This window comes from Ahaetulla prasina, chromosome 7 (genome assembly GCF_028640845.1).
Source record: "Ahaetulla prasina isolate Xishuangbanna chromosome 7, ASM2864084v1, whole genome shotgun sequence".
Lineage (NCBI taxonomy): Eukaryota > Metazoa > Chordata > Lepidosauria > Squamata > Colubridae > Ahaetulla > Ahaetulla prasina.
Window position 1 is genome coordinate 53,648,680 of NC_080545.1, and position 24,768 is coordinate 53,673,447.

At 34.7% G+C, this 24,768-nt stretch overlaps 1 protein-coding gene across 1 annotated transcript in view; it reads left to right on the plus strand.

Moving 5' to 3' along the window:
* Nucleotides 1-9,439, plus strand: part of LOC131202548 (synaptotagmin-1-like) — a 255,804-nt gene extending 246,365 nt beyond the window's left edge. Inside the window, exons 6-8 of the mRNA XM_058191654.1 lie at nt 3,375-3,497; nt 4,636-4,803; nt 9,203-9,439. Of these exons, the coding sequence (XP_058047637.1) occupies nt 3,375-3,497; nt 4,636-4,803; nt 9,203-9,439 (528 nt within the window). The remainder of the gene's footprint in view (nt 1-3,374; nt 3,498-4,635; nt 4,804-9,202) is intronic.
* Nucleotides 9,440-24,768: the final 15,329 nt, after the last annotated feature.

Below are 24,768 nucleotides of genomic sequence, written 5' to 3' on the forward strand. Positions count from 1 at the left end.
ATTGATGAGGATTATATATGAGAGGTCCTTGGTGCTCCCTGAGCTTGCTTCTTTTCTTGCAGATGTTTCATTACCCAAACTAGGTAACATCATCCGTGCTTCAAACGCTCTACCATCATCCCAGTGCTGAAGGAGCCCACTATCAAGGAACTGAATGACTGCAGACAGTTGCTTTAACATCTGTAGTCATGAAAGCCTTTGAAAGGCTAGTGCTTTCCTACTTGAAAACCATCACAGATCTGTTGTTAGACCCCTTGCAATTTGCATACCGAGAAAATAGATCAACAGATGATGCTGTTAATATGGCTCTGCACTATATCCTACAACATCTTGAACCTCCAAAGACCTATGCAAGGGTTCTTTTTATAGACTTCTGTTCAGCATTCAATACCATCATTCCAGACACTCTTGTAACTAAGCTAAACCAGCTAAAAGTACCTGAACAGACTTGTAAGTGGATCACAAGCTTCCTAACAAACAGGAAGCAGCAGGTGAAGCTAAGCAGGATCACATCAGATACCTGTACAATTAGCACAGGAGCCCCCACAAGGCTGTGTGCTCTCCCCCCTTCTCTTCTCTTTGTATACCAATGACTGCATCTCCAACGATCCATCTGTTAAACTACTGAAGTTCGCAGATGACACAACAGTGATTGGTCTCATTCGAGACAATGACGAATCTGCATATAGACGTGAGGTCGAACAACTAGCCTTGTGGTGCAACCAAAACAATCTGGAGCTGAACACACTCAAAACTGTAGAAATGGTGGTAGACTTTAGGAGAAACCCTTCCATACTTCCACCTCTCAAAATACTTGAAAACATAGTATCAACAGTAGAAACCTTCAAATTTCTAGGTTCTATCATATTGCAAGATCTAAAATGGACAGTTAACATCAAAAACATCATCAAAAAAGGACAACAAAAAATGTTCTTTCTGCGCCAACTCAGTAAGCTCAAACTGCCCAAGGAGCTACTGATCCAGTTCTACAGAGGAATTATTGAGTCTGTCATTTGCACCTCTCTAACTGTCTGGTTTGGTTCTCCAACCCAACAAGAAAGACACAGACTTCAGAGGATAATTAGAACTGCAGAAAAAATAATTGCTATCAACCTGCCTTCCATTTAGGACCTGTATACTGCACGAATCAAGAAGAGGGCCGTGAAAATATTTACAGATCCCTCACATCCAGGACATAAACTGTTTCAACTCCTACCCTCAAAACAACGCTATAGAGCACTGCACACCAGAACAACTAGACACAAGAACAGTTTTTTCCCGAAGGCCATCACTCTGCTAAACAAATAATTCCCTCAACACTGTCAAACTATTTACTAAATCTACACTACTATTAATCTTCTCATTGTTTCCATCACCAATCTCTTTCTACTTATGACTGTATGACTATAACTTTTTGTTGCTATCATTAAGTGTTAAATTGTACCCTATGACCTATGTGTTGTAAATGTTGTACCTTGATGAAGGTATTTTTTTCTTTTATGTACACTGAGACCATATGCACCAAGACAAATTCCTTGTGTGTCCAATCACATTTGGCCAATAAATTCTATTATATTCTATTCTAGTGACTGTGCACAGGGCCTCATGATTCAGACTAACACTGATGATGTTACCTAGTTTGGGTAATGAAACATCTGCAATAAAAAGCAAGCTTAGTGAGCACCAAAAACCCTTCATGTCAACCATGAGTTTCATCTGAGTTGCACATTTTTTATATTGTTTTGTTAATACATTTTATTAAATGATATGGTAATATGTTATTTGTGGCTTTATTCTTACTATCTTTGAATCCCAAATGAGGTTGAATTAGATTTATTTTATAGAAATTAGATAATTCTATTCCATTAGCTCAAATAGCCATCAGTGCCAATTGGCATACATATTAAAAAAAAAAGAGTAGAGATTAAAATAGAAAGGTAAATTGCCAGAATAAGAATGAGAGTTTTTTCCTCATACATCACAATTTATTTTCATATTGCAAAAGAAGCAATTGATATAATATTTTTGTACATTTAATCATACAGTTTCTGTCACCTTAAACAGGGGTCTCCATCCTTGCCAACTTTAAGACCTGTGGACTTCAACTCCCAGAGTTCCTCAGCCAGCTCCTCAGCCAGCTTTGCTGGCTGAGGAACTCTGGAGTTGAAGTCCACAAGTCTTAAAATTGCCAAGGCTGGAGACCCCTGACCTAAAATAAAACTTTAAGTCTATTTTGTTGTAAGAAATACATGATGAAACAAATTTAAGTTTAATGCTAACTAAAATTGACAATCCTAAAAATTCATTGTAATCTCTTTTCCCTTTTGTTTTAAATAAAAAATAATGCAGTACAATCTCATGATGTTTATTCAAAAATCTCATCAGAGTCAATGTAGCTGACACGTATTAGATTATAACTTTCACTGAATTAAATCCTTGAACATATTTTTTGAGAAGCCATGCCTGTTGATTGAAATGTTAAACATAGATATTTGGAAGTAAGTCTCAAAAGTTGACATACAAAATATTGTCTGTCCATTTTTAAATCTAAATTATAATATGATGGAAATTTGTTTCAAATACTGCCTCAATCGATACTTTTAACTTTTTCTTTCTTTTTTATAAAATCTGTGTTGAAAATTACTCTCAGTGCCTTCTTAAAATTAATGATACTTTATTTCAGATAAATTTGCAAGTGTTTAAAAATGAGATATCTTTAAATCACTTTGGTTCAGTCTATCTTTAATTAATATCCAATGAAAAGAAAAAGAGAATGAAAGGAGTTCTGATTTTTTTTGTGACCATACATTTGTTAACGTCTTAGTGGTACCTTTGCTTCTACGTTCAACCTAAATGAAAACAAAAACATTGAAGCTGTTTGACATTTCACTTTTTGAAGAAATAATATGCAATAACATTAAAATAGCAGTAATTCTGCAGAAGAACTTTGCTTTAATGTAGGTAATTCACAGCATGTGCAATTGGTTTAAACTGGAGAACTTTGCAACCTTGCTTATTTAATAGCATGCTTATTCACAACTGTCTTTGGACAAGCAGTTTGATTCAATTTGATTTTTAAAATTATCAAGTTGACATTCTTTTTATGTTTCAGGCATTGAAACAATTGTTGCTTGCAATATCCTTAAGAGAAGCCTTTTCCTTCTTTCATAGCTATTTTGCTGCTTGCTGCTGATAATTCTTTTGTATATTTGAACCAATCTAAATATATATATATAGACAACATAATGCCATCATGCTTGCTTTTTTTGCTTCACAAGCAAAAGTGCTTGGGTTTTTTTATGAGTTTATTTTAGGGCTTTGCTTATAAATCAGTCATCCTTATTGGCACTTTTGTTGCTGTTAATTGTTTACAGGCCCTTAAGGATGATGATGCTGAAACTGGATTGACTGATGGAGAAGAAAAAGAAGAAGCCAAAGAAGATGAGAAATTAGGGAAAATCCAATATTCCTTGGATTATGACTTTCAGAACAATCAGGTTTGAAACAAATGTGATCTTAGAATTTTATGAATTAAAACCCAGTATTGATCACCTGCAGAAATATGCTGTCCTGAGGTCTCTTAGAGCACAAATGGTGATCTCCATTTCTCCCTTATCTGGAGAGGTTCCACAGAACTGTCTACTCACTGGTTCCTTGGCCTTTGCAGTAGTTATTGACTTTCCTTCTTCAATTTGTCCTATCTTCCTTGGAAGTCAAATTTCTTTGAATAATACTTATTTGGATTATCATTGGCTATTGGTTATATCCTAAAATCTACCAAATGAACAGTATACTGATCTTTAGATTAAAGTATAATTTACTAAATATATGAAAGAAAAAAAAGATGGATTCTTTAAGGCAAAGGTTAGTTCAGATTATAGCTATGAGCCGTGGTGGTTAGAATGCAGTACTGCAGGCTAATTCTGCTGATCACCAGCTGCCAGCAGTTTGGCAGATCAAATCTCACCAGGTTCAAGGTTGATTCAGCCTTGCATCCTTCCAAAGTCAGTAAAATGAGGACCCAGATTTTTGAGGGCAATATGCTGACTCTGTAAACTGCTTAGAGGGGGCTGTAAAGCACTATGAAGCAGTATATAAGTCTAAGTGCTATTGCTATTGTTACTTAAAGTAAGACATTTCAATCCTTTTAGAGTAATTGTCGATTGAAGTAATGTCTCCAAGTACAGCTTTCTAGTCCAGTTACAGTCAGGCTTCATGTAATTCAAGTCCTGTCCTGTGGTAACCCTTTTGTTTACTAATTCCTGAAACATGTTTGGTTAAAGCTTCATCTGATCCAGAACTTAATAGGTCTTACTATTCTCATATATTCCTCGCATATTCCTGACTCAAAGAGCATCGGAAAATGAAAAAACTAGTATGTATGTATTAATGCACTGACATCAGTGGTGGGTTGCTATTGGTTCGCCCCGGATCAGGCGAACCAGTAACAGCTGTGGCGGAAAGCTCCACCCACCCAGCCGGATGTCTCTGCGCATTTTTTTGTGCATGCGAACCGGTAGCGGCCAAAATTGAAACCCCACTACTGACTGATGTGCCAGGAACAAGTTCTCCTTAAATTAAAAATTAAAATTTTGCTGAACTAATTCTTTTCCTCTGTCTCATCTCCTTTTCCAGCTTCTGGTAGGGATAATTCAAGCTGCTGAGCTGCCTGCTTTAGATATGGGTGGTACGTCTGATCCATATGTGAAGGTTTTCCTGCTTCCTGATAAGAAAAAGAAATATGAGACAAAAGTTCACAGGAAAACCCTTAATCCTGTCTTCAATGAACAATTTACATTCAAGGTATTATACTTTTTCATGGCTTATGTTTACTAAAGTTTAACCCAAGAAATTGCTTATAACCTAATTAATTGTTACTGTTAACATAATGAACTTTTCTTAAGTAATAACTATTTCAGAGGATGCCTTTTTCTAAAAAAGCTACTTAAAGACAAGTAGAATATTCCAACTGTACTCACAAGCCTTGCTGCTTTCTATCTTTCCTTAATATTGTCTTAAATCTGATTGATTTTATAAAAAACAACAATATACTGACTGCTTGGACGTTTTGAAAGCTGACCTGATTGGGAGATGGGTTATAAATTTACCTAGAAAGGAACTTAAGAAAACTTCCTTTCCTACTAGACCTATTGGAGGAAATGGGGTATATTCCCTCTTAAAGAAAAGAGCACCTGATTAAATTTATTATATACGTGTATTTATATTAGTATTAGTATTATTTTACACGGTTCCATGTACTGTGTGGCAGTTAATTGAGGGTTATTAATACCATGTGAAATAATGGTTTCCTTAAGCCTCCTAGCCTTTTCAATATGGAAATGAGATTCAACCTGGAATTCGTAGCTGCTAGAAACTTAGTGATATTCACAAAAGATAATGAGAAACTTGATATTTTCTCTGAAGGTTTGGAGCCAGGTCCATTATAGGCCAGGAAATTTTTCAGCACAGTCACATAATTTGCTTAGTAAAAATGCATTTGTACAAAGCGTAACAACGAAATCTTTATATACTTATCCAGAAATAAGCACCATTTTTTAAAAATACAGAATATAATATTTAAAAAGAGCAAATCAGGATTACTTTCCATCTTTTTTTGTGGGTAAGGATCTATATTTTCCTTGATCCCAAAATAATTTTAGAGGTTTTCTTATATGAAGTATATGTTAAAAACATTTTGCTGGGATGTTTCAAAAGCCAACAAAAGTAACAGCTCTTGTGTCTAAGCTAACAATTAAACTAAGATTAAATAATTAAAAATATCCAGTTACTGTTTCTACAAATATCAAATTTCTAGTACCCTTCTATAATATCAGCAGATATGTACATTAATGTACAGATGTTATTTCTTGCTTATCTTAAATTGAAGTTTTTCCTGTTTCTTTTTTAAATCTGAAGGTTTTTTCATCCATTATAAATGACAAACTTTACAAGAAGGGAACCATTTTGAAAACAAATAAAAGCTAAATATACAGTAGTGGCCAAAATTGTGGAAACCTTTTGAGAAAAGTGTATTTTCAGGGTTTGATGGCTAATAACACCACTTTTAGAGGGAGTTTCAAGATAATCATATTCCGCTGCTGGAATGGCCTGGAAATAGCCCAGACATTAACTCAATTGAAAATCTGTGGAGTCAACTAAAGAAACTTTTTGGTCAGAAGCGACCCAGTAATAAAACCCAGTTAATAGAAGCAATCATTCTGTCAAGGTTCCAGAAAAACCTCTTCTGCATAAAAAAAACTCAGAAGCCATTGTCTTTCAAAGTTCTTTACTAGCATAAGGAAACTGGCACACGATGAGTGAAATTCCAAAACTGAAACTTCCGGATTCTTTTCCCAGTTATACAAACCCCAAGAGTCCCACCCCGCTAACCTCTTTTCCGGTCACATGGTCCAACGTTCTTCCACTTTATTTGAAACTTCTTCTTGCCACTCCTTCTGCAGATGCGAACACAATCCAACCTTGACCGCTTGAAGAATGTTACCATACCCATCAACCCCCCTTCTTCCCCTCAGGGGAGAAATGTGGCAGCATCTGGAAACCTACGGCTTAGTATGGTTTCCAGGCCTGACACATTCGATCTTGGTTTCACATTATAACCAGTGGTGGGTTGCTCCCGGTTCACTCCAGTTCTGGAGAGCCGGTAGTAAAAATCTGCTGGCATTCAGAGAACCGGTAGTAATGGCTGGCTGGCCACACCCCTGAACCGGTTCCCTGATCATCAGATGTTTGTTTGTTTTTTTTACTTTTAAAAGCATCTTTTCTTCAGCCAAAAAAAGGCTTTTAAAAGTAAAAAAAGCCCTCTGATGATTGCGCAGCTCAGCAGGGATCATCAGAACCCTTTAAAAGGTTGTTGTTCTTTTTAACAACCTCTTTGGCTGAAGAGGTTGTTAAAACAAAAGGTTTTAAAAGGCTCCTCTGGCGATCCCAGCTGAGTTAAGAATTTCTGGGCTGCTATTAAGCAACTTCAGCTGGGATCTTCAGAGGAGCCTTTTAAAATCTTTCTTTCCTCTGGCCCACCTAATCGTCCCCTCCCCATTTACATAATTACCTTTCAGGCTCACTTTCCTTCAGCTTCTGCAATCAGTTGCATCAGCTAGCAACTGAATCTGCTTGCCTGCAATCTATCTCCTCGTGCCTTTGCTTGCTGAGGAACTCTGGGAGTTGAAGTCCACAAACCTGAAAGTTACTAAGATTGGAGACCCCTGATCTAAAAAAATATAAATAAAATAAAATAATAATATATTTGTGCAGCTTTCTGAGATTTGGTGTGTTTCTGTAGTGTTTCACTCTAACTACACAAACACACACAATCTCACAAAGCTGTATGTGGCATTTTGTGTGTGTGTGTGAGAGAGAGAGAGAGTCAGTTGTGTTGTGTGTGTGTAAAGTGTGAAGGTTTTTGAGCTTTTTGTGGCTGTGTGAGGTTCCTGCTGTTGCAGGGGCCATTTTGGGTGAAGTTCAGCTGCTTTTACATTGTGTGTGAGTCAGTTGTGTTGGGTTGTGTGTGTGTAAAGTGTGAAAGTTGGTTTTTGAGCTTTTTGTGGCTGTGTGAGGTTCCTGCTTGTTGCAGGGGCCATTTTGGGTGAAGTGCAGCTGCTTTTACATTGTGTGTGAGTCTGTTGTGTTGTGTTGTGTGTGTGTCCCTTCGTAAGGACTTGGAGGCAACTCCTCTGAGGAAAAGAGGAGGCGGCGAAGCTCTGGCTGTCCCCTGGGAGAAATTGCCCTGTCTCTGCAGCATTGGTCATGTGACTGAGTGAGCGTGGCCAACTTGAAGTCACTCAGGGCAAAGTGGGGTGGCACCTTGCCCTGAGTGACTTCAAGTTGGCCATGCCCACTCAGTCACATGACCACCAAGCCACACTCACCAAATAAGCCATGCCCACAGAACCGGTAATAAAAAAATTTGGAACCCACCCCTGATTATAACAGCTGCAGAACTAAAAGACTTGGTTCACTCCATGGGAAGACACTGTAAGGCCATAATTCATGGTAAAGGTTACCCAACTAAGTATTAACTGATGTGATAATTTTTGTATATCTCATTTTTTCTATGTGTTTCATTTTTCTTCTTTATACTGTAATTGCTATTCTAATAGCAAATCCTTCATAAAAAGTATTGCATTACATTCTTGATTAAAGTATCTTTCCATTGATATATAATTTTGTGGTACTACTACAAAAAAAAGTGGTGTTATTAGCTAGTTTTAGGAAAATACACTTTTCCCAAAAGGTTTCCACAATTTTGGCCACTACTGTATGTGTATGTGAAGAACATAGGCTAAAAGCTTCATTTATTTGATTTTATGAATACAGTTAAAGGAAATGTTCATATTTGAAAATAAATAAAATAATTAAAAGCAGCCATGATTTGAGTACAGATCCAGTGGTGGGATTCAGCCAGTTCGCACCACTTCGGGAGAACCAGTTGTTAACTTTCTGAGCAGTTTGGCAAACTGGTTGTTGGAAGAAATCAATAGGGCAGAGAACCAGTTGTTAAATTACTTGAATCCCACCACTGTACAGATCCAAACAGGTTTTGCCCTACAAACCTCTAAAAGATGCATCAATTGCATATCTTCTTCTCAATGTAATATAACTAATAACAACCCTTCTACTTTATAGCAGAGAACAGCTGGAAAATAATCCAGAATATGGCCTCCTGTTCCCAAATATACAGCAACATATCATCATTAGCAAGATGAAATTCCAAAGAGAAAAAAAATAAATTTATTTAAAAAAAAAAACCTTTATCAAGTTTTTAATTATTCTGTGCCAGGTAGGGAGAAAATATCTATTCTTTTTTTATCATCCTATAACTTTTGGGAAGAGAGAAGTGACAGCATGATTTATTGAAGGGAACTTCCTACAGTATTGAAAGCTTATGTGTCTGGGGCAGATAATTTGCCTTTAGCTTCATGATGGAGTGTAACTACTAGTACTCCAGGCAAAACTTCCTGATTGATGAATGAGCTACCACATTGTTCTATGGATTGCTGTATTGTGGTCATTAAAAAATGTCATCAAAGGCTTCTGCAAGAAAATGTGCCTTTTCCCTCCTTTCAGTTAAACAGGGATAGCAGATAATAAAGGAAAGGTTTTGAATTGCAATCAAGGCATACTTACTTTTAAAAAGGCATTGTAAGTGGCTACTTTTTTCTCTCTCTCTCTTTTTCTAATTTAGGTGCCATATTCTGAACTGGGAGGAAAAACTTTAGTGATGGCAGTATATGACTTCGACCGCTTTTCTAAGCATGATATTATTGGAGAATATAAAGTTGCCATGAACACTGTAGATTTTGGTCATGTAACTGAAGAATGGCGAGATTTGCAGAGTGCTGAAAAAGAAGAGGTAAGACAACTATATCCTGTGTTAGAATTCATTGAGTTTTATGCTCGGCTTCTGTGTTTCATTCATTAATCTTAGGATAGCCTTTTCAAATGAAGAAAATCCATAGCACAAAACAAACTAAAGAAATATTTGATTGTACATATTAGAAGGGCAAGAAGGATAAAAATGAATAGCTAGGGCACGTAACAGACAAAATGAAATTTGCATACCTTTAGCTGCAATATTTTGATCTTAAGCATCATGCCTATATTCAATATATCAAATGAACAGGGGATGTACACAGAATATGCGTGCATTCAGGGTAGCAACTCCTCAGATGAGAAGTCCTACAAGTAATCTGCTCCTGTGCCAGGGAATTGCTTTGAATTGAGACTTTTGTTATTCCAGTATCGGGCATCTCTGTTTAAAAGTATCTTGGGACTCAGGCTGGAAATGCTCATTTCTTGGGACCCTGGAAAGTTTTCACTTATTGATGCAAGATAGTTCATATAGAAGTTACATGTAGCTAAGATAGTATAATATAGGTAATTTCTTAGAGTCGCCTGAGTTTAAATGAAAATCTATATATGTGGAACATGATTGATTGACCAAATGCTGTTTCAAATAAAATCAGTATGTCAGGTTCTGTTACTTTTTGTCTTTGTTTCTCCCTCTTCAAATCGAACTTTGGAGCCCAATAGATAATATTAAAGTTAACCAAAAATATTTTTATTATTGATACTTGATTGATTTGGTTTCAAATAGTAAGTTGGAAAGTGTTTCCCAATGCTTGAGTCTGTGTCTATATTTTTATAAGATGTGTACCAGTTTTCTGTCTTCTTGTTCTAATCAGAACTCATTTTCAGGAACCAATTGAGCTTTTAATATACTAAGGAAAGGAAAATGGCCAAAAACAGCTCTACTATCTTGATTATATACTACTGGCACTTATTCCTTGAGGCTCAATTTCCATATTTATTTATGGCATGTTGTGGTGGTATAGCTGAATCTTTTAGGGGTAAGCTATAGAAGAAATATGGGCTGAAAAAAAGCCTTCCTTATGGAAACTAATGCAGTAAATAGGCTAATGTTCCTTCTGAGATTCTAGGCTTGACAGTAGCCTAGATCAATGACAAAATTAATTGGGAATGATGGCAGTTGAATTCAGTCCCAAGTAAATAATACCTAATAGTTAAGATGATGTTTGAAAGACTCATGTTTAGAAAGACATTGGAAAATGATGCTAAACAATTTTTAAAAGAAAGTTTTCTTCAAATATACTTAAAATAACAGGAAGAATAAATAAGCATTATGTTCACTGCTTAATGAGTATGGCAAAAGACCTCCCCCTCCAAAAAAGAGACAGAACAACTCAATTTTTGCTAGTCTTCTCCAAGAGTGGATACATATTGCCCTGAAGAATTATAAAAAGCACAACTGCAACTGCAGCTTGATTGAAATTTTCATACATTTCATTATGTATGAATTCATATATAAGTATTTAGGACTAGATGAAATAATATCCTGGAATACTGAAAGAACAAATATTTACCCAAAGTTGACTTATCATGTGCTTATATACATAATTGTTAATATAGATTTCAATTGTACTAGACAAAAATAAAATTCATAAGATATTTATGCAATGTCTCCATTTGTAAGGAAATTTTTCTTATGCTTGTACTTTTCATGAACCACTTCAAAAGGTACTGTTTATGCTTGTCTAAATACACTGAAGATACTCCATAATCTCTGTAAGCAATTAATACTACTGCCAAACTTTTCATATTGTTAGGGGTAAGGAGCTGTTCCCAATACAGCCAGAATATACCTTCTTGTAAAGTCATTCTTCAATGGCCTGAAGTTTGGAGAAATAGATCTTGATCTACATGACAACTCTTCAGATACTAGAAGAAATATGGGTGATATTCTGTATCATCCATATATCTTCTATCTTCAAATTAGTTTAAACATATCCTATTCCTTCCACCTTCCTGATAGAACTTAGTTTTTGATCAATGCATCTTGATTTTTGTCTTTGAACTTGATGACATCCTTATAAACTATTCTGCCCAAAATTGGATGCAAGACATTAAACAATATTGTTAAATTGAAAATTAGAAAAAAGCATCCTAATGATATAAGAAATTTGGCCAGGTAGCCAGTTGTTTAAAAAGTTGATGGGATTCCTTTTATTATATTTAGTCAAGCAGGTGGACAGTAAGCTACCTAATAATTTTATTTGGATCGCTGTAGTGAGCAGGAACTTAAAATTCAATGGCCTGCGTAGTCCTTCCAATTTTAGGCTGTAATAATGGCCACTGGATTAGGAAAGGCTATTTTTGGTTGTATATATTTGATATGAGCCACAGGTATTCTGTTGTGAATATTCTGTATGAAATGGCTTTATGGTGATAAACAGCAAGATGGGCCTGTTATATTGAGACAATAAAATGTCATGAGCTACACAAACAAAACAGAAAAAATTCATGCAAAGATTGCTGAGGCCAGATGTGCATCACTGGGTATGTGCTTGGCTTGTTAGTGCTCAACAGCATGGTACCACAACCTGGCCCACTAATTATTGTAAAAATATAATTAAAATCAACTTAAAACCCTAAGCTACTGGATTCGATCCAAATTATACAACAAATGTAATTATGTTCCATTACTGAAAAGACATTTTATAACAGACTTCATTTCCTTTCTTTTTTTAATGTTTGTCATAAAAAAAACCAAATATACAGTCTGTTCACACTAAAACACATTTTTATGAAGAATTTTTCTTTCTTCATTTTATATCTATATACTACTAAAACCTAAACTGTCATGACTTTTAATTGAGCAAAATGGTGCATCGTAGGGCAACAATTTTTGACCCAAGTTTCTTCAAATGGGCTAATTTACAGAACGTGTTTAAAATCCAGGATCCATAATTCCCAAAGGAATGAAATTTGGGGAAGTTGTGGCTGCTTTACTGCTGCTTTAATGCTGGTGAACTGCAGAGCTGCTACAATGTTCACGTGTTCTTCACTTCCAATATTCCATGACAGTTTCCAAGACTGTCTTTCAATCTCTTGCTCCCTGCCCCAACAACAGCAGGGAATGCTTGCTGGGAAGGAGAAGGAGAAGGAGAAGGGGAAGGGGAAGGGGAAGGAAAGGAAAGGAAAGGAAAGGAAAGGAAAGGAAAGGAAAGGAAAGGAAAGGAAAGGAAAGGAAGATTTCCAGTGCTCCCTGCCAGATTTTCACCAGGAAATTCAATGGAGAAGTCAGCAGAAAGTTAGAAGTCACTCCTGCTCCCAATGCTTTTTTGCCTGCCTTTGGACAGTCTGTTTCTCTGTTTAAATATCTTTGAAGTGAATGGCAATTGGTTACTTTGGAACCGAAGCTAAAATTTTAAATCTCCTCATGGTCCACAGTTTTATTTGTCCTCCCTTCCCTCAGCAAAGTGGTAGGCAGTTCCTCAGGTCAGCCAATCTGTGATCATTCTGTTTAGGTGAGGAAATATGTCTGAAAGCACTACCCTATAATTACAGGTGGTGTAGTTTTCACATTTGTGACCTTAAGGGAAAAAGATTTTGCAAGCCTTCTAACTACAGTTTGGCCATTCACTTTAATCATCTCTAATTATTTAATTTTCCCCCCTCTTTATGTATCTCTCTTTCTTTGCTGATTCAGTTGATATACATAATAACATTTACTTTTAATGAGCAATGCACTGACCTACAAGACAAAAAGATTTGACACTCTGTTGCCCTCTTCACTGATAATTCGACCTATTTTCGGGCCGCTTCCTAAAAGGATCAGCAGTAAAATCAAAGGATGGGTTTTTAATGTGATATGGAAGCCTGTCCTCGGTGTTAAATGACCCAAGTAAATTTATAAAACATGCCATTTATGGCATTTTTCATCTTCCTACATATGCACAAAACATTAGTGTTGATGTTTTAAAAGTACTTTAATGATAAGACGCAAATGTATATATTTATTAACTTCCATGAGGTTTAAGAAACTGTCATAGTCTGCAGAAGACCAGGTTACCGAGCAGATAAATTCTATCTGAACAACAAATAATGGATTCATTTTACTTTATTTCATTTAGCCTCCTTAATATCATACTGTATATGATTTCTACTTACTACATTCTACTTCTTCAAATTACTGTTGGTTAATAGATTGCAATATAAACAATAGCAGGCAATGCTGTCACTTCCAAATGTTGTTGGAGCCTATAATTTGTGGCCATTAGCTTGGCTGGAGCTGATAGGGAGGTAAAATTCGTATGAGTCCTGTGGTACAAAGCTAAATATTTAAATGACAGATTATGTTAAATAGGTTTTTTTAAAGCAGTTAAGGAAAACAATGTAATGTCTATGGAGATTCTCAGTCAATACCACTTTATAATGCCTTGATAAGGCCACACTTGGAATATTGCATTCATTTTTGGTCGCCACAATGTAAAAAAGATGTGGAGACGCTAGAAAGAATGCAGAGAAGAGCAACAAAGATGATTAGAGGACTGGAGGCTAAAACATATGAAGAACAGTTGCAGGAACTGGGTATGTCTAGTTTAATGAAAAGAAGGACTAGGGGAGACATGATAGCAGTGTTCCAATATCTCAGGGGTTGCCACAAAGAAGAGGGAATCAAACTATTCTCCAAAGCACCTGAGGGTAGAACAAGAAGCAATGGGTGGAAACTAATCAAGGAGAGAAACAATTTAGAACTAAGGAGAAATTTCCTGACAGATAGAACAATCAATAAGTGGAACAACTTGCCTGCAGAAGTTGTGCTCCAACACTGGAAATTTTTAAGAAAATGTTGGATAGCCATTTGTCTGAAATGATGTAGGGTTTCCTGCCTGAGCAGGGGATTGGACTAGAAGACCTCCAAGGTCCCTTCCAACTCTGTTATTATGTTTTATTATATCTAACCTTGGTGCTGGTTAGGACCAAGAGGGCATATTCAAATCCTCATGGAACCTTCACTCATGGAAACTTCTAGTAAAGCATTGAACCAGTATTATCTCTCAGATTACTGGATAGTTGTTGAAATGAAATTGTATGTGACAGATAACAATTTGAGTTCTTGTTCCAAAGGAGTTTACAAATCTAATGTCTTGTTGTTTAATTTATTTAACCAACAATATTGTGTGATTTGCTGAGTAATCTTTGATTTTAGTAAAGCATCAAACAATAGCAACATTATGCCAGTGAAGCATATTAGATATACAAATTGGACTTCGCCATTTTGTGTAAGTTTTGTTTTGATGTTTGGATATGTTATCAAGGTTCACATGGGCTGGGAGCAAAGAATTAACTTCAAAGCTCCAGCCCACCTCTACACAACCCATTCTATGTGAATTAGTATTCTAAGGACAGCAACATTATTAAGAGTGCTGCTATTACAATCTGGCTACTGCTGCTATTGTACAAAAATTAAAGATGACAAGGCCCTGTAGGCATTTTACGCATTTAAGCTCCAAATTCAGTTAAACATTTCTTTCTTTCAGTCTTCTGGAGAAGACTTCTTTTACCATCATCCAAATTATCACAAAGGTAATTCAAAAGGTTAAAGACAAAAAAAAATGAGAGAAGTTTGAGAACAAGAAACCTTAGTCATTTTCTTCAGAGTCCTTCTGCTAGTTTCTAAATGCCAATTTGGACCATATCAGTGATTACCATACTAACTGTTTAATTTTGTATTTTTCCTTTAGATACATGCTAAACTGACATTTAAAGTGCTTTGCACTCAGGTTGCAATAGACAGAATATATTTATTAAACAAAAAAATACCTTACATAAAGCATAGTAATGAAAAGAGCAAAAACTGGTTTCCCACTGTAAATTGCTGTAATAGTTTTAGACAAGCTGTGGGGTAAAAGGAAATATTCAGTGCAAATATTCCAAAATTGATTTATATTAGTGTACAATCCAAAATAAAAGTTAATTTTTCAGTCCTAATTTATCTGGGAGGATCCTTAGAATAACAACACAGACTAGTAGTATGCTTTCAACCACAGCTTTCAACCACAGCTAACCTGATATTTTAGAAGCACAGAAAAAGGCTGTAACATGAACAATCAATATTCCTCTATCACTTAGCTATTTCTGTAGTAATTGTCAAAGAAATATATGACTTTAGACTTTGTTAATGAAAAGAGCTTACTGTTTATTTTACTGTAAATAATTGAAGCATTTAGGTATCTGCAGAAAGTCCATCTTCAACCAGAAATGATCCATTCAAAATATGCATTCCCAGAGAAGCTGTTGATTGTCCCCGTCCCACATTATGTGATTGGATTTGATGCCAGGAGGTATTATTTTGGTCTTATAAAAAAGCCTCCCCCGAAGAAGTTAGCCTTGGGGGAGGGTTGGTTTTTTTTAAAAAAAGCCTTACAGAATCTGGTAAAAATAGGTCTTTTCTGGACAGTTAACTGGTTGTTAACTGATTAGTGCTACTCTTAGGAGTGAGAGGTTACTGCCAAGAGTCATACCATGGAGGTGCATGCAATATTGCATGCAGACTCTGCTCACTGCCAGGAGTTCAGTCCTGATTGGCTCAAGGTTAACTTAGCTTTTCAGCCTTTTAAGGACAGTAAAACAAACCCAGATCATTGGGAGCAATATGCTGACTCTATAAATGCTTAGAGAATGTAAAGGACTATGAAGTCTAATTTATAGACTTACTTGATAACTCCACTATGCTTATGCATAACATAATTTGACAACATAAAGACAGACTTTATATTTCTCCAGACTCTTGGAGTATCAAAGCTAGGAATGGCTGAGCTATCTTGTGAAATTGGACTAAATTAATGAATCAAACACTTACCAAATTGGAGAAATTGCTAGCAGACTTAAAACAGTTCTTTATGTTCAATTTTTATTTACAACTTTGATTCCTAGGTTCCAGAGATTATATTTGGATACTGCTGATTCAATTTCATAAAGTACCCATGAAGCATATTAAAACAATTAAATAAAAATATAAAACCTCAAGGAAATCCGACCTACAGCTCAAAGCTCATGAAAATCTCACCATTTTGCAGGCTGCTGCACCCTTGCCATCCCCAGGCCTAATAGCACAACCTTGTCTTGTGGGACTTCCTAAAGGCCAACAAATTTGGGGTCATTCTAACATCAGGACGGATGATCTTCCACAGGGTGGTTGCCATGAAAAGGTTCTCGCTGGTCCTACCAGATGGAACTTCATAGACAGGACCTGCATCAGGATGTTTCCGTTTTGGATTTTTCTTGTTAAAAGTCTCAGGCAGATTTGACAGTATATTCCTGCTTACTTGAATTCAGGTTTTCACTTTTATTACTGTTGACATATTAAGCTCTTTGTATTCTAAGGTTTTAGTCAACATTAGATTACACACGCTGTGCACCAGTAAATAACATATAAGCTGAAGCGAAGCTTGAATATTGGTGCTGAAATCGAATAATATATTTAAATTAGAATGGCATTTTATTTAAAAACCAAATAATATATTAAAGAGTCATGCAAAAAAGAAAAATATATGATATGATTTTTATAATCTTCATGTTCAGTATATTCAGTACTTTTTTTACTTTTCTCATCCTTGCAAATTTATGTTTTTAACTGAGGTCAAAAGATTTTAACACATTTAAACATTCTTTTTTTTAATAGCTAAACATCTCTGATTGTTAAGGTGAGATATGAATAAATGCAGTGGTAGAAATGATAAACAATGACAGTCCTATCTGTTGGTTTGTTTATAAAAATCATCTGAGGCTTTCTGCTAAACAATAGTCACTTAAGGTTATTTATGGCTCTGCAAGAGATGTACACTATTATTTAAGTAAAAAAATTGTATTCCACCTTGTTTGTTTCAAATATTTTTTCATCCTGAATTGTTCTTTGGACTCATATGAAGACAGCTTTAGATATATAGCTGGTTGCACAAATGACTTCTACATGCAATATTACATGCAGTACCTGGAAGAAATGAGATAATCAAGGTGTGGTTTTAAATGGTACCTACAACTAGGATAATGTAATGGGAAAACTGTGTTCTCAAATGGCAGTTTCTATTACTTATTGCAATGTGGTTGATTTTGTAAAGAGTCTATAAAGTGATTTTTATGCATCTCAACAATCTTGCTCCAGATAATAGATTTCTCCCAATATTAAGATGGCCCCAACCTTGTTAACCAGTCCAAATAATAACTGTGGTTTTGGAATATGTTATGGTTTAGCTTTGTTACTCTGTATTGTGTGTTTTGTTTAACTTCTCTTTTATGTTTTTCACCACGTCAGCCATACAGTGTTAACTACTTGAAAATTGGTTGGCCATATCAATCATTTAAATCAATACAAGAAATAAATAAAAAAGAAGCTAGTGCTTTGAGGTGCTATGATTTTCTCTTATCAATGCAATAAGTCTTTTGAAGCTTCAATCAACAATTCCAGAAGCCACAATAGGCTTCTGATGAATGTACACAACACATTGGAGTTAATGCAATAAACAATGTGAACAAAATTAAGACACTGAGCTGTTTCACTTACTCTTAGAACTAAATGACACATGATATTTTGCATAGAAGTATTCAGGAATAATTCACTAAACTGTGTATTTGAATAAAGATATGTGCAACCCTAGATTCTATCAAAATAAACAGATATAAAGTGATGTTTAACACAAGAGTCCTCCAGTCCTCTGCTCACAACAAAATACCTTATGCCACCACACCTTCGGTATGAACTAAGCATAGCTTATAAAATTATCTGCTACAATATCCTTCTTGTCAATGACTACTTCAGTTTCAACCACAACAATACATGAGCACACAATAAATACAAAGTTAAAGTGAACCGCTCCAAAGTCAATTGCAGAAAATATGATTTCAGCAACAGAGTGGTCAATGCCTGAAATGCACTACCTGACTCTGTGGTTTCATCCCCCAAGCCCCAAAATGTTAACCCAAGCCTGTTTACTGTTGACCTCATCCCATTCCTAAGAGGTCTGTAAGGGACATGAATAAGAGCATCAGCATGCCTACTGTCCCAGTCCTAATGTTTCCTCTATTTGTATCTATTTTTTATCATGAATTTTAATGGGGTTTAGTTTAATATATTTTAAATTTTTTAGGCCAATTATGTAATAAGTTTTTAATTTGTTTTTAATTGTATATTGCACTGTTTGTTTTACTTTGGCTGTACACCGCCCTGAGACCTTCGGGAGAAGGGCGGTATAAAAATTGAATTAATAATAATAATAATAATAATAATAATAATAATAATAATAATAATAATAATAATAATAATAATAATAATAATAATAATAATAATAATAATTTTTTTATGTATCCAATCCATGTTTATACTTATTACCTAATACGTTCTTGACAAATAAATAAATAAATCATTTGACCAAAATCAAGGAGAGTACATTTGCAGGAGCTCTTAGATTGGATTGAATTGAACTCAGTTAGGTTTCTTTCTCTTCATATTAGATTAGGATTTAAGCTTGCATCCTCAGAAATCTATCCAGAATAAAAATAGCTTAATGTTATTTTTAATTTTAATATTATAGATATATCCATATAGCAGCATGTCCATACTATAAAACTGTCAAATTTGCAGATAACACTAAACTGGCAGGAATAGCCAACACCCCAGAAGACAAGCTCAGGATCCAGAAAGATCTTGACAGATTTGAACAATGGGCCCTATCCAACAACATGAAATCTAATGTGGAGATAAGTTTTACACATAGACAGAAAAAAACCAATAGTACAAGTACAGATTAGATGAAACCTGGCTCAAAACCAGTAACTGTGAGAGGGTCCTTGGAGTTGTAGTGGGCAATCACTTAAATATGAGCCAGGAGTGTGTGGCAGCAGTAAAAAAAATCTAATACAATTTTTGATAAAGGATATAAAGAGCCATAGAATCAAAATCACATGAAGTATTAATACTGCTTTGTAACGCCTTAGTAAGGCCACACTTGGAATACTTCATCCAGTTTTGGTCATCACATTACAAAAAAGATGGTGAGACTTTTGAAAAAGTGCAAGGAAGAGCAACTAAGATGATTAAAGACCTGGAGGGGAAAAAAACACATGAAGAACAGCTGCAGGATTTGGGTTTGACTAGTCTAGAGAAAAGAAAGACTGGGGGGATATGATAGTATTCCAGTTTTTGTGAGATTGCCACAAAGAGGAAGTATCAATTTATTTTCCAAAGCACCAGAGGGCAGGACAGGAAAGAATAGATGGACACTAATCAAGGAGACAAGCAACCTGAAATTAAGGAGAAACTTTCTGACGGTGAAAACAATTAACCAGTAGAACAGCTTGCCATCAGAAGTTGTGGGTGCTTCATCACTGGAGGTTTTTAAAAAGAGACTGGACAGTCACTTGTCTGAAATGGTATAGGGTCCCCTGCTTGAGCAGGGATTGGACTAGAAGAATTTGAAGGTCCCTTCCAGTTCTATTCAATGGATGGATGGATGGATGGATGGATGGATGGATGGATGGATGGATGGATGGATGGATGGATGGATCAATTTTTAACTGAACTTGCCATGAAAGATACTGTATGTTCCCATATGATATCATGCACAAAAATGTGCATACATAAATTTTATTTTGTTTTATTTATATTAAAGCTCAACATAAGTTGCATGAAATTTAGGGAGCACTTGCTGCCCTTGTTTTTAGATGTAATGAGGTGGCATTATGTATATTACATTGAATTTCTTTTTTTAAAAAAGACAGTTCATGAAACAAACAGATGTGAACTATAAGATATACATGATTTTTTTTAAAAAAAATGCAGTTACAGGTTGTTAGCAATGAATACACTGCGATCACGACAGGAATAGCCACTGTCACTGGAACAGCTCGATAGTACATCTCTTAAATTAAATTTGAACTGTGAGCAAGTTTAGCTCCTGGGGGGTGGGTGTCAATCTAATTTGGACCTTATTCAAAGCTGGGAGAATATCATTATTAGACAATCACATTTATTTGGTATGAAGTCTATACGTGACAGGTTCCTTAATTTTAAAAGGCAGGAGATTAAATGCAGTTTGATCTGTTAGAGATAATTGGAAAAGCATATTAGCATTTGTGCGCAATTGTATTACTGTTTCCTATCTCCCTTTCCCCAATTATCACAGGCTGACTTATCTGTACCATCTCCTGTATTGTAATTCAAGAGTTGCTTGTTGATGAAGTTTATGGGAGATTTTATGAAATATTTTAGAATGTCATTGATTGTTCCATCTTTGCTTTCTAGTATAAGTAATACTAATCATGGTATAGGATCATTTAGAATGAGCTAGATTTATCAGCAAATAAAAGCAAAAATTTCTAATTACTTCCCAGGATTGCATTATGAAGGGAGGAATCATAAAAACTTGAGGTACCAATTTAACATTACGTCTGAAATAGTGCAGTATTATTTCCCTACAACAAAAAAGTATGTTCCCCTTTAAATTGGTTCCATTATAGAATAATTCTACCTGTGTTTTATTTACTTATTCATCTGTTTATTTATTGGTTCAGTGTCTCTCGAAACTTTGTTGTACTTAATAGTGCTATATTTTTTTAATATTTTTTATTTTTTTCCATTTTTTATATTTAATAATCAGATCATCTTATATTTTAAACTGATTTAGTGTTTTTTTACAAAATAAACATATGCATACTTATAGTTTCTGTGTGTGTTTATCTAATAAAACAATTTATAAATGAACAGGGAAGCTATATATTGTGCAGGTTTCCTCATTTCTATTGTATTATTATTGTATCTAATTAAAATAGTGTATGTTTCAGCACTTCATTTTGATTTTAGAATTGAGATCGATCCAAAGTCAAATCTAAGGGACAAAAGAAATCCCCTGGGTTATTTTACTCTGCGTTGAGTTGCTTAGTGGAGATAGGTGCCATTAGTAAAAGTACAGATAAGGAAGATCTTACAGATTTGGCCATAAACAATGTGTATTACCTTGCTTCTGAGATTGTGGACTCTGCTTTTTCAGGTCTGCAGAAGCAGTTTCCAATTACTTTTAACATTCCAAGGCAATCTCTTGATAATATGAAATGCATTAAGTAAGTTTTAAATGAATATATAGCTTTAGGCAAGAGGATTCTTAAAGATCAGGCAAGGGCAACCAATTATTGCTTCTTTTCAATTGATACAATAAAAGATAGATTACCTTTAACCTGGTGAAAATCACCATATACTTGTACATAATCATGGGAAGGTAATCATGTTTTATAATCCCATACCATCTAACGAGAGTGTTCCATGTATTATTATTCACATTTTACAGTAAAAAAAAATAGCTATGCTCTTGCCTATTTTGTTACACAGGGATAAGCACTTCGATATGTCAGGCAAGACCTAAAAATAAGTTGAATGCAGTAGGAAGGAATATCTAATGCAAATATTTTTATTATTAAAACAAAAAGAGGAAAATCGAGAATGTATAAGAATTAGAGTGAATACAAAAGTGAATGAATGAAAAGAGTACTTTGAAGCAGTTTGTTCCTAGAGAAAATGAAGGATGGCCAAATAAATGCACGAAAGAAGAGTTAATAAATCTAGAGGAAGGAGGCAATAGAAAAAAAAATGTTTTAAATGGAGTTAAGATCCTGAAAAAGGAGGGATTAGAAAGATTGTGAATCAGATATGGTGTAAACAAAGACCAGTTATGAGGATAGGAATGTATGGAAATGTCTAGTGATTGTTTTTTTTTAAAATTAGATTTAGAAATGTTTCCTTCTTATTGCATGCCTGTACTTTGTTTCTCTTATTGTTCCTCAATTTGAAAGGGAATACAATGGTATCTATGTATCTATGTATGTTGTGTGCAGAAACTGCATTATAATGGTATCTATGTATATATGTTGTGTGCAGAAGCTACATTACGGACTTGCAACATGTTATCATTAATAGGTTTCCCATGCTGTCAAGACTAATATTGATGGCTCATTCATTTTAAATTAAGTTAATTGTGTTTTGAACAGTGGCTTGCATAAATGTAGAGACAATTAGTAAGAAGATTAGATAAAAATTCAAAAAGTTGAGTAGCAAAATGGTATGAAATGCAGTAATTAAAGCATAGCAAGCTATTGGGTAGAAGAATATGTGTATTTGAGAAAGTCAATGGAAATGGAACATGCAGATACTTTTGGAGGATTAGTTCAATTGATTCTTTATTTCTCTGCTTTTTCTAATGTAGCAAATCAACTTTTCTCTTTTCTCTTTTTGATTTAGGATGAGGATGAGGATATTAAGTGGATAAATAAATGAGGATATTAAGCTTTTAATCCCTCCCCCCCCCAAAAAAAAATGAAGAAAAAGCAAAGAATACAATTTGATGTTGAAGGTCTTTCTTTAAAAGCCTTTCTTAAAAGATAAAGCATATATTGTTACATCTTCCATCCTCAGTTATTTTTGCCAAGCTTCTGGGAGAGATAACTAATTGCATCTATTTGGAAACTGATGATTAAAATGTAGTACTTTCAACTGATAATAGTCATATTTAGCTCTCTTTTCCCCCATCGGTCTACTTTTTTTTCCTGGGTCAGGCTTGGCTTTGGTAGATATATTTTCTAGACATTGTTTAAATTGTTATGAATAATACTAGAACAATATGGCAGATAGATGAATTACTGTTATGATCATAATGATCAATTACTCTTTATAGCAGGGGTCTCCAAACTTGGCAACTTTAAGACTTGTGGACTTCAACTCCCAGAATTCTGGGAGTTGAAGTCCACAAGTCTTAAAGTTGCTAAGTTTGGAGACCCCTGCTTTATAGGCAGTCAATTGCCACAATTCCTGATTGTATACATTGCTTTTCAAACAAGCCATTTAGACATCACTAGCATTGAATTCACAAGTTGGCAGAGTCAGTATTTTATTTTAACCATCTGTTTATCATACCAAAAAAAAAAGAATTAGAGAGTGTCTTGAAGATAAAATTATAACTATAAAATGGTTATAATTTCCCATTGTTATCTACTTGTGTCACCTCCTACCTTTATCTCCATTGGCAACATTTCTCCTTTTCCTCTGGACCCAACCAAACCAAATATATCAAGGAAGCTGTTCATTTGATGCATTTATTTCATCTTTTGCTTTGTTTGTTTTTGTGCTTTTCCTTCCTTGTGTTGTGCCTCTTTTTTTTTAGTCTTGAAGTTGTGCTGTTCCCCAAAAAAGCAGGTTATAAAATAATGATTTTGTTAGTATTAATTTTAAGTTTATGTTTATAAAACTATAAAAAATGATACCTGTAAAAGTAGTTGACTTCATGTCCCATTATTCTGCCAAGAAAACCAAACGGCCATTTACAGGCAGGACAATGTGAATCTGAAACTAGAAGACAAGTCGCCAGGTTGGAAAGTATGTAATGAACTATTAAGAAAGAAGAAGAAGGGAGATCCAAAGGACATCCAATTGCTGATGTTCCTGGATGTGAATGGAAAGCTTAATGCTAGAAAATCATGTATTCCATTGGAACATGGAATATTTGAAAATGAGAGAAGAAAAGATTAAGCTTGGATCAGAAATACTTAGACTGAGCATTCGTAGAATTACCTGTCTGAAATGTAATAAAATGAATCACTTCACATCAGAAATACTTAGATTTTCTGCTGCCAACCAGAAAACCATTGTAGAAATTATTATTAAGGAAAGGTTCTTATTAAGATAAGAACCAATGATTTGGTTCAATCAAAACTATGGTAAAATTATCTCAATTTGAGTCCATGTTTGTGCTTCAAACAAAGATGCATTTGAAATAAATGTTGAATGGTTGTATAGTATGGCAACTTGTAACATCAATATGATTTTTTTTAAAAAAATCCATATGAATATCTTGTTTAGGTAAAGAATATATTTAATGAATTAAATTATATAGAGTGCTTGAAGAACTCTAAACTGAAATTTGTAACCCAATTAAAGTTTTGCAAATAAAAGGGTTCCAAAAGTTAAAGAAAATGGCTGTCTGCTGACACATTGAAAAGAGAAAGGAAAAATGTTAGCTAGACAGATTTGGCCAACAAAATCCTGAGATCTACAGAAGAACAAGAAGAGTTAAATAGTTGCAACAAAGTAAAAATGAAAAGAAAGTGAAAGGAACAACAAAATAGGGATCAATTGATTTAAGAAAATTACAGAAAAAAAGGGACGCTTTATGAAAAGATGTGGACATTAAAAATAAAACAAATATCTGCTTGAAAAATATATAGAAGAACTGTTTAGCGCTAAAAATGAAGCTCTGCTTAAATGTTTTGTTGTTCCTTTCATAAACAAGAATCATAAACAACCAGATGAATTGTAGTTCTAAGGACAATAAAGTAAATGAGAATCTTGTGGCTTTTTGTTGTTTATTGTTGTCTCTGCCATTTATTAAAATGAATATGGATAGGGAA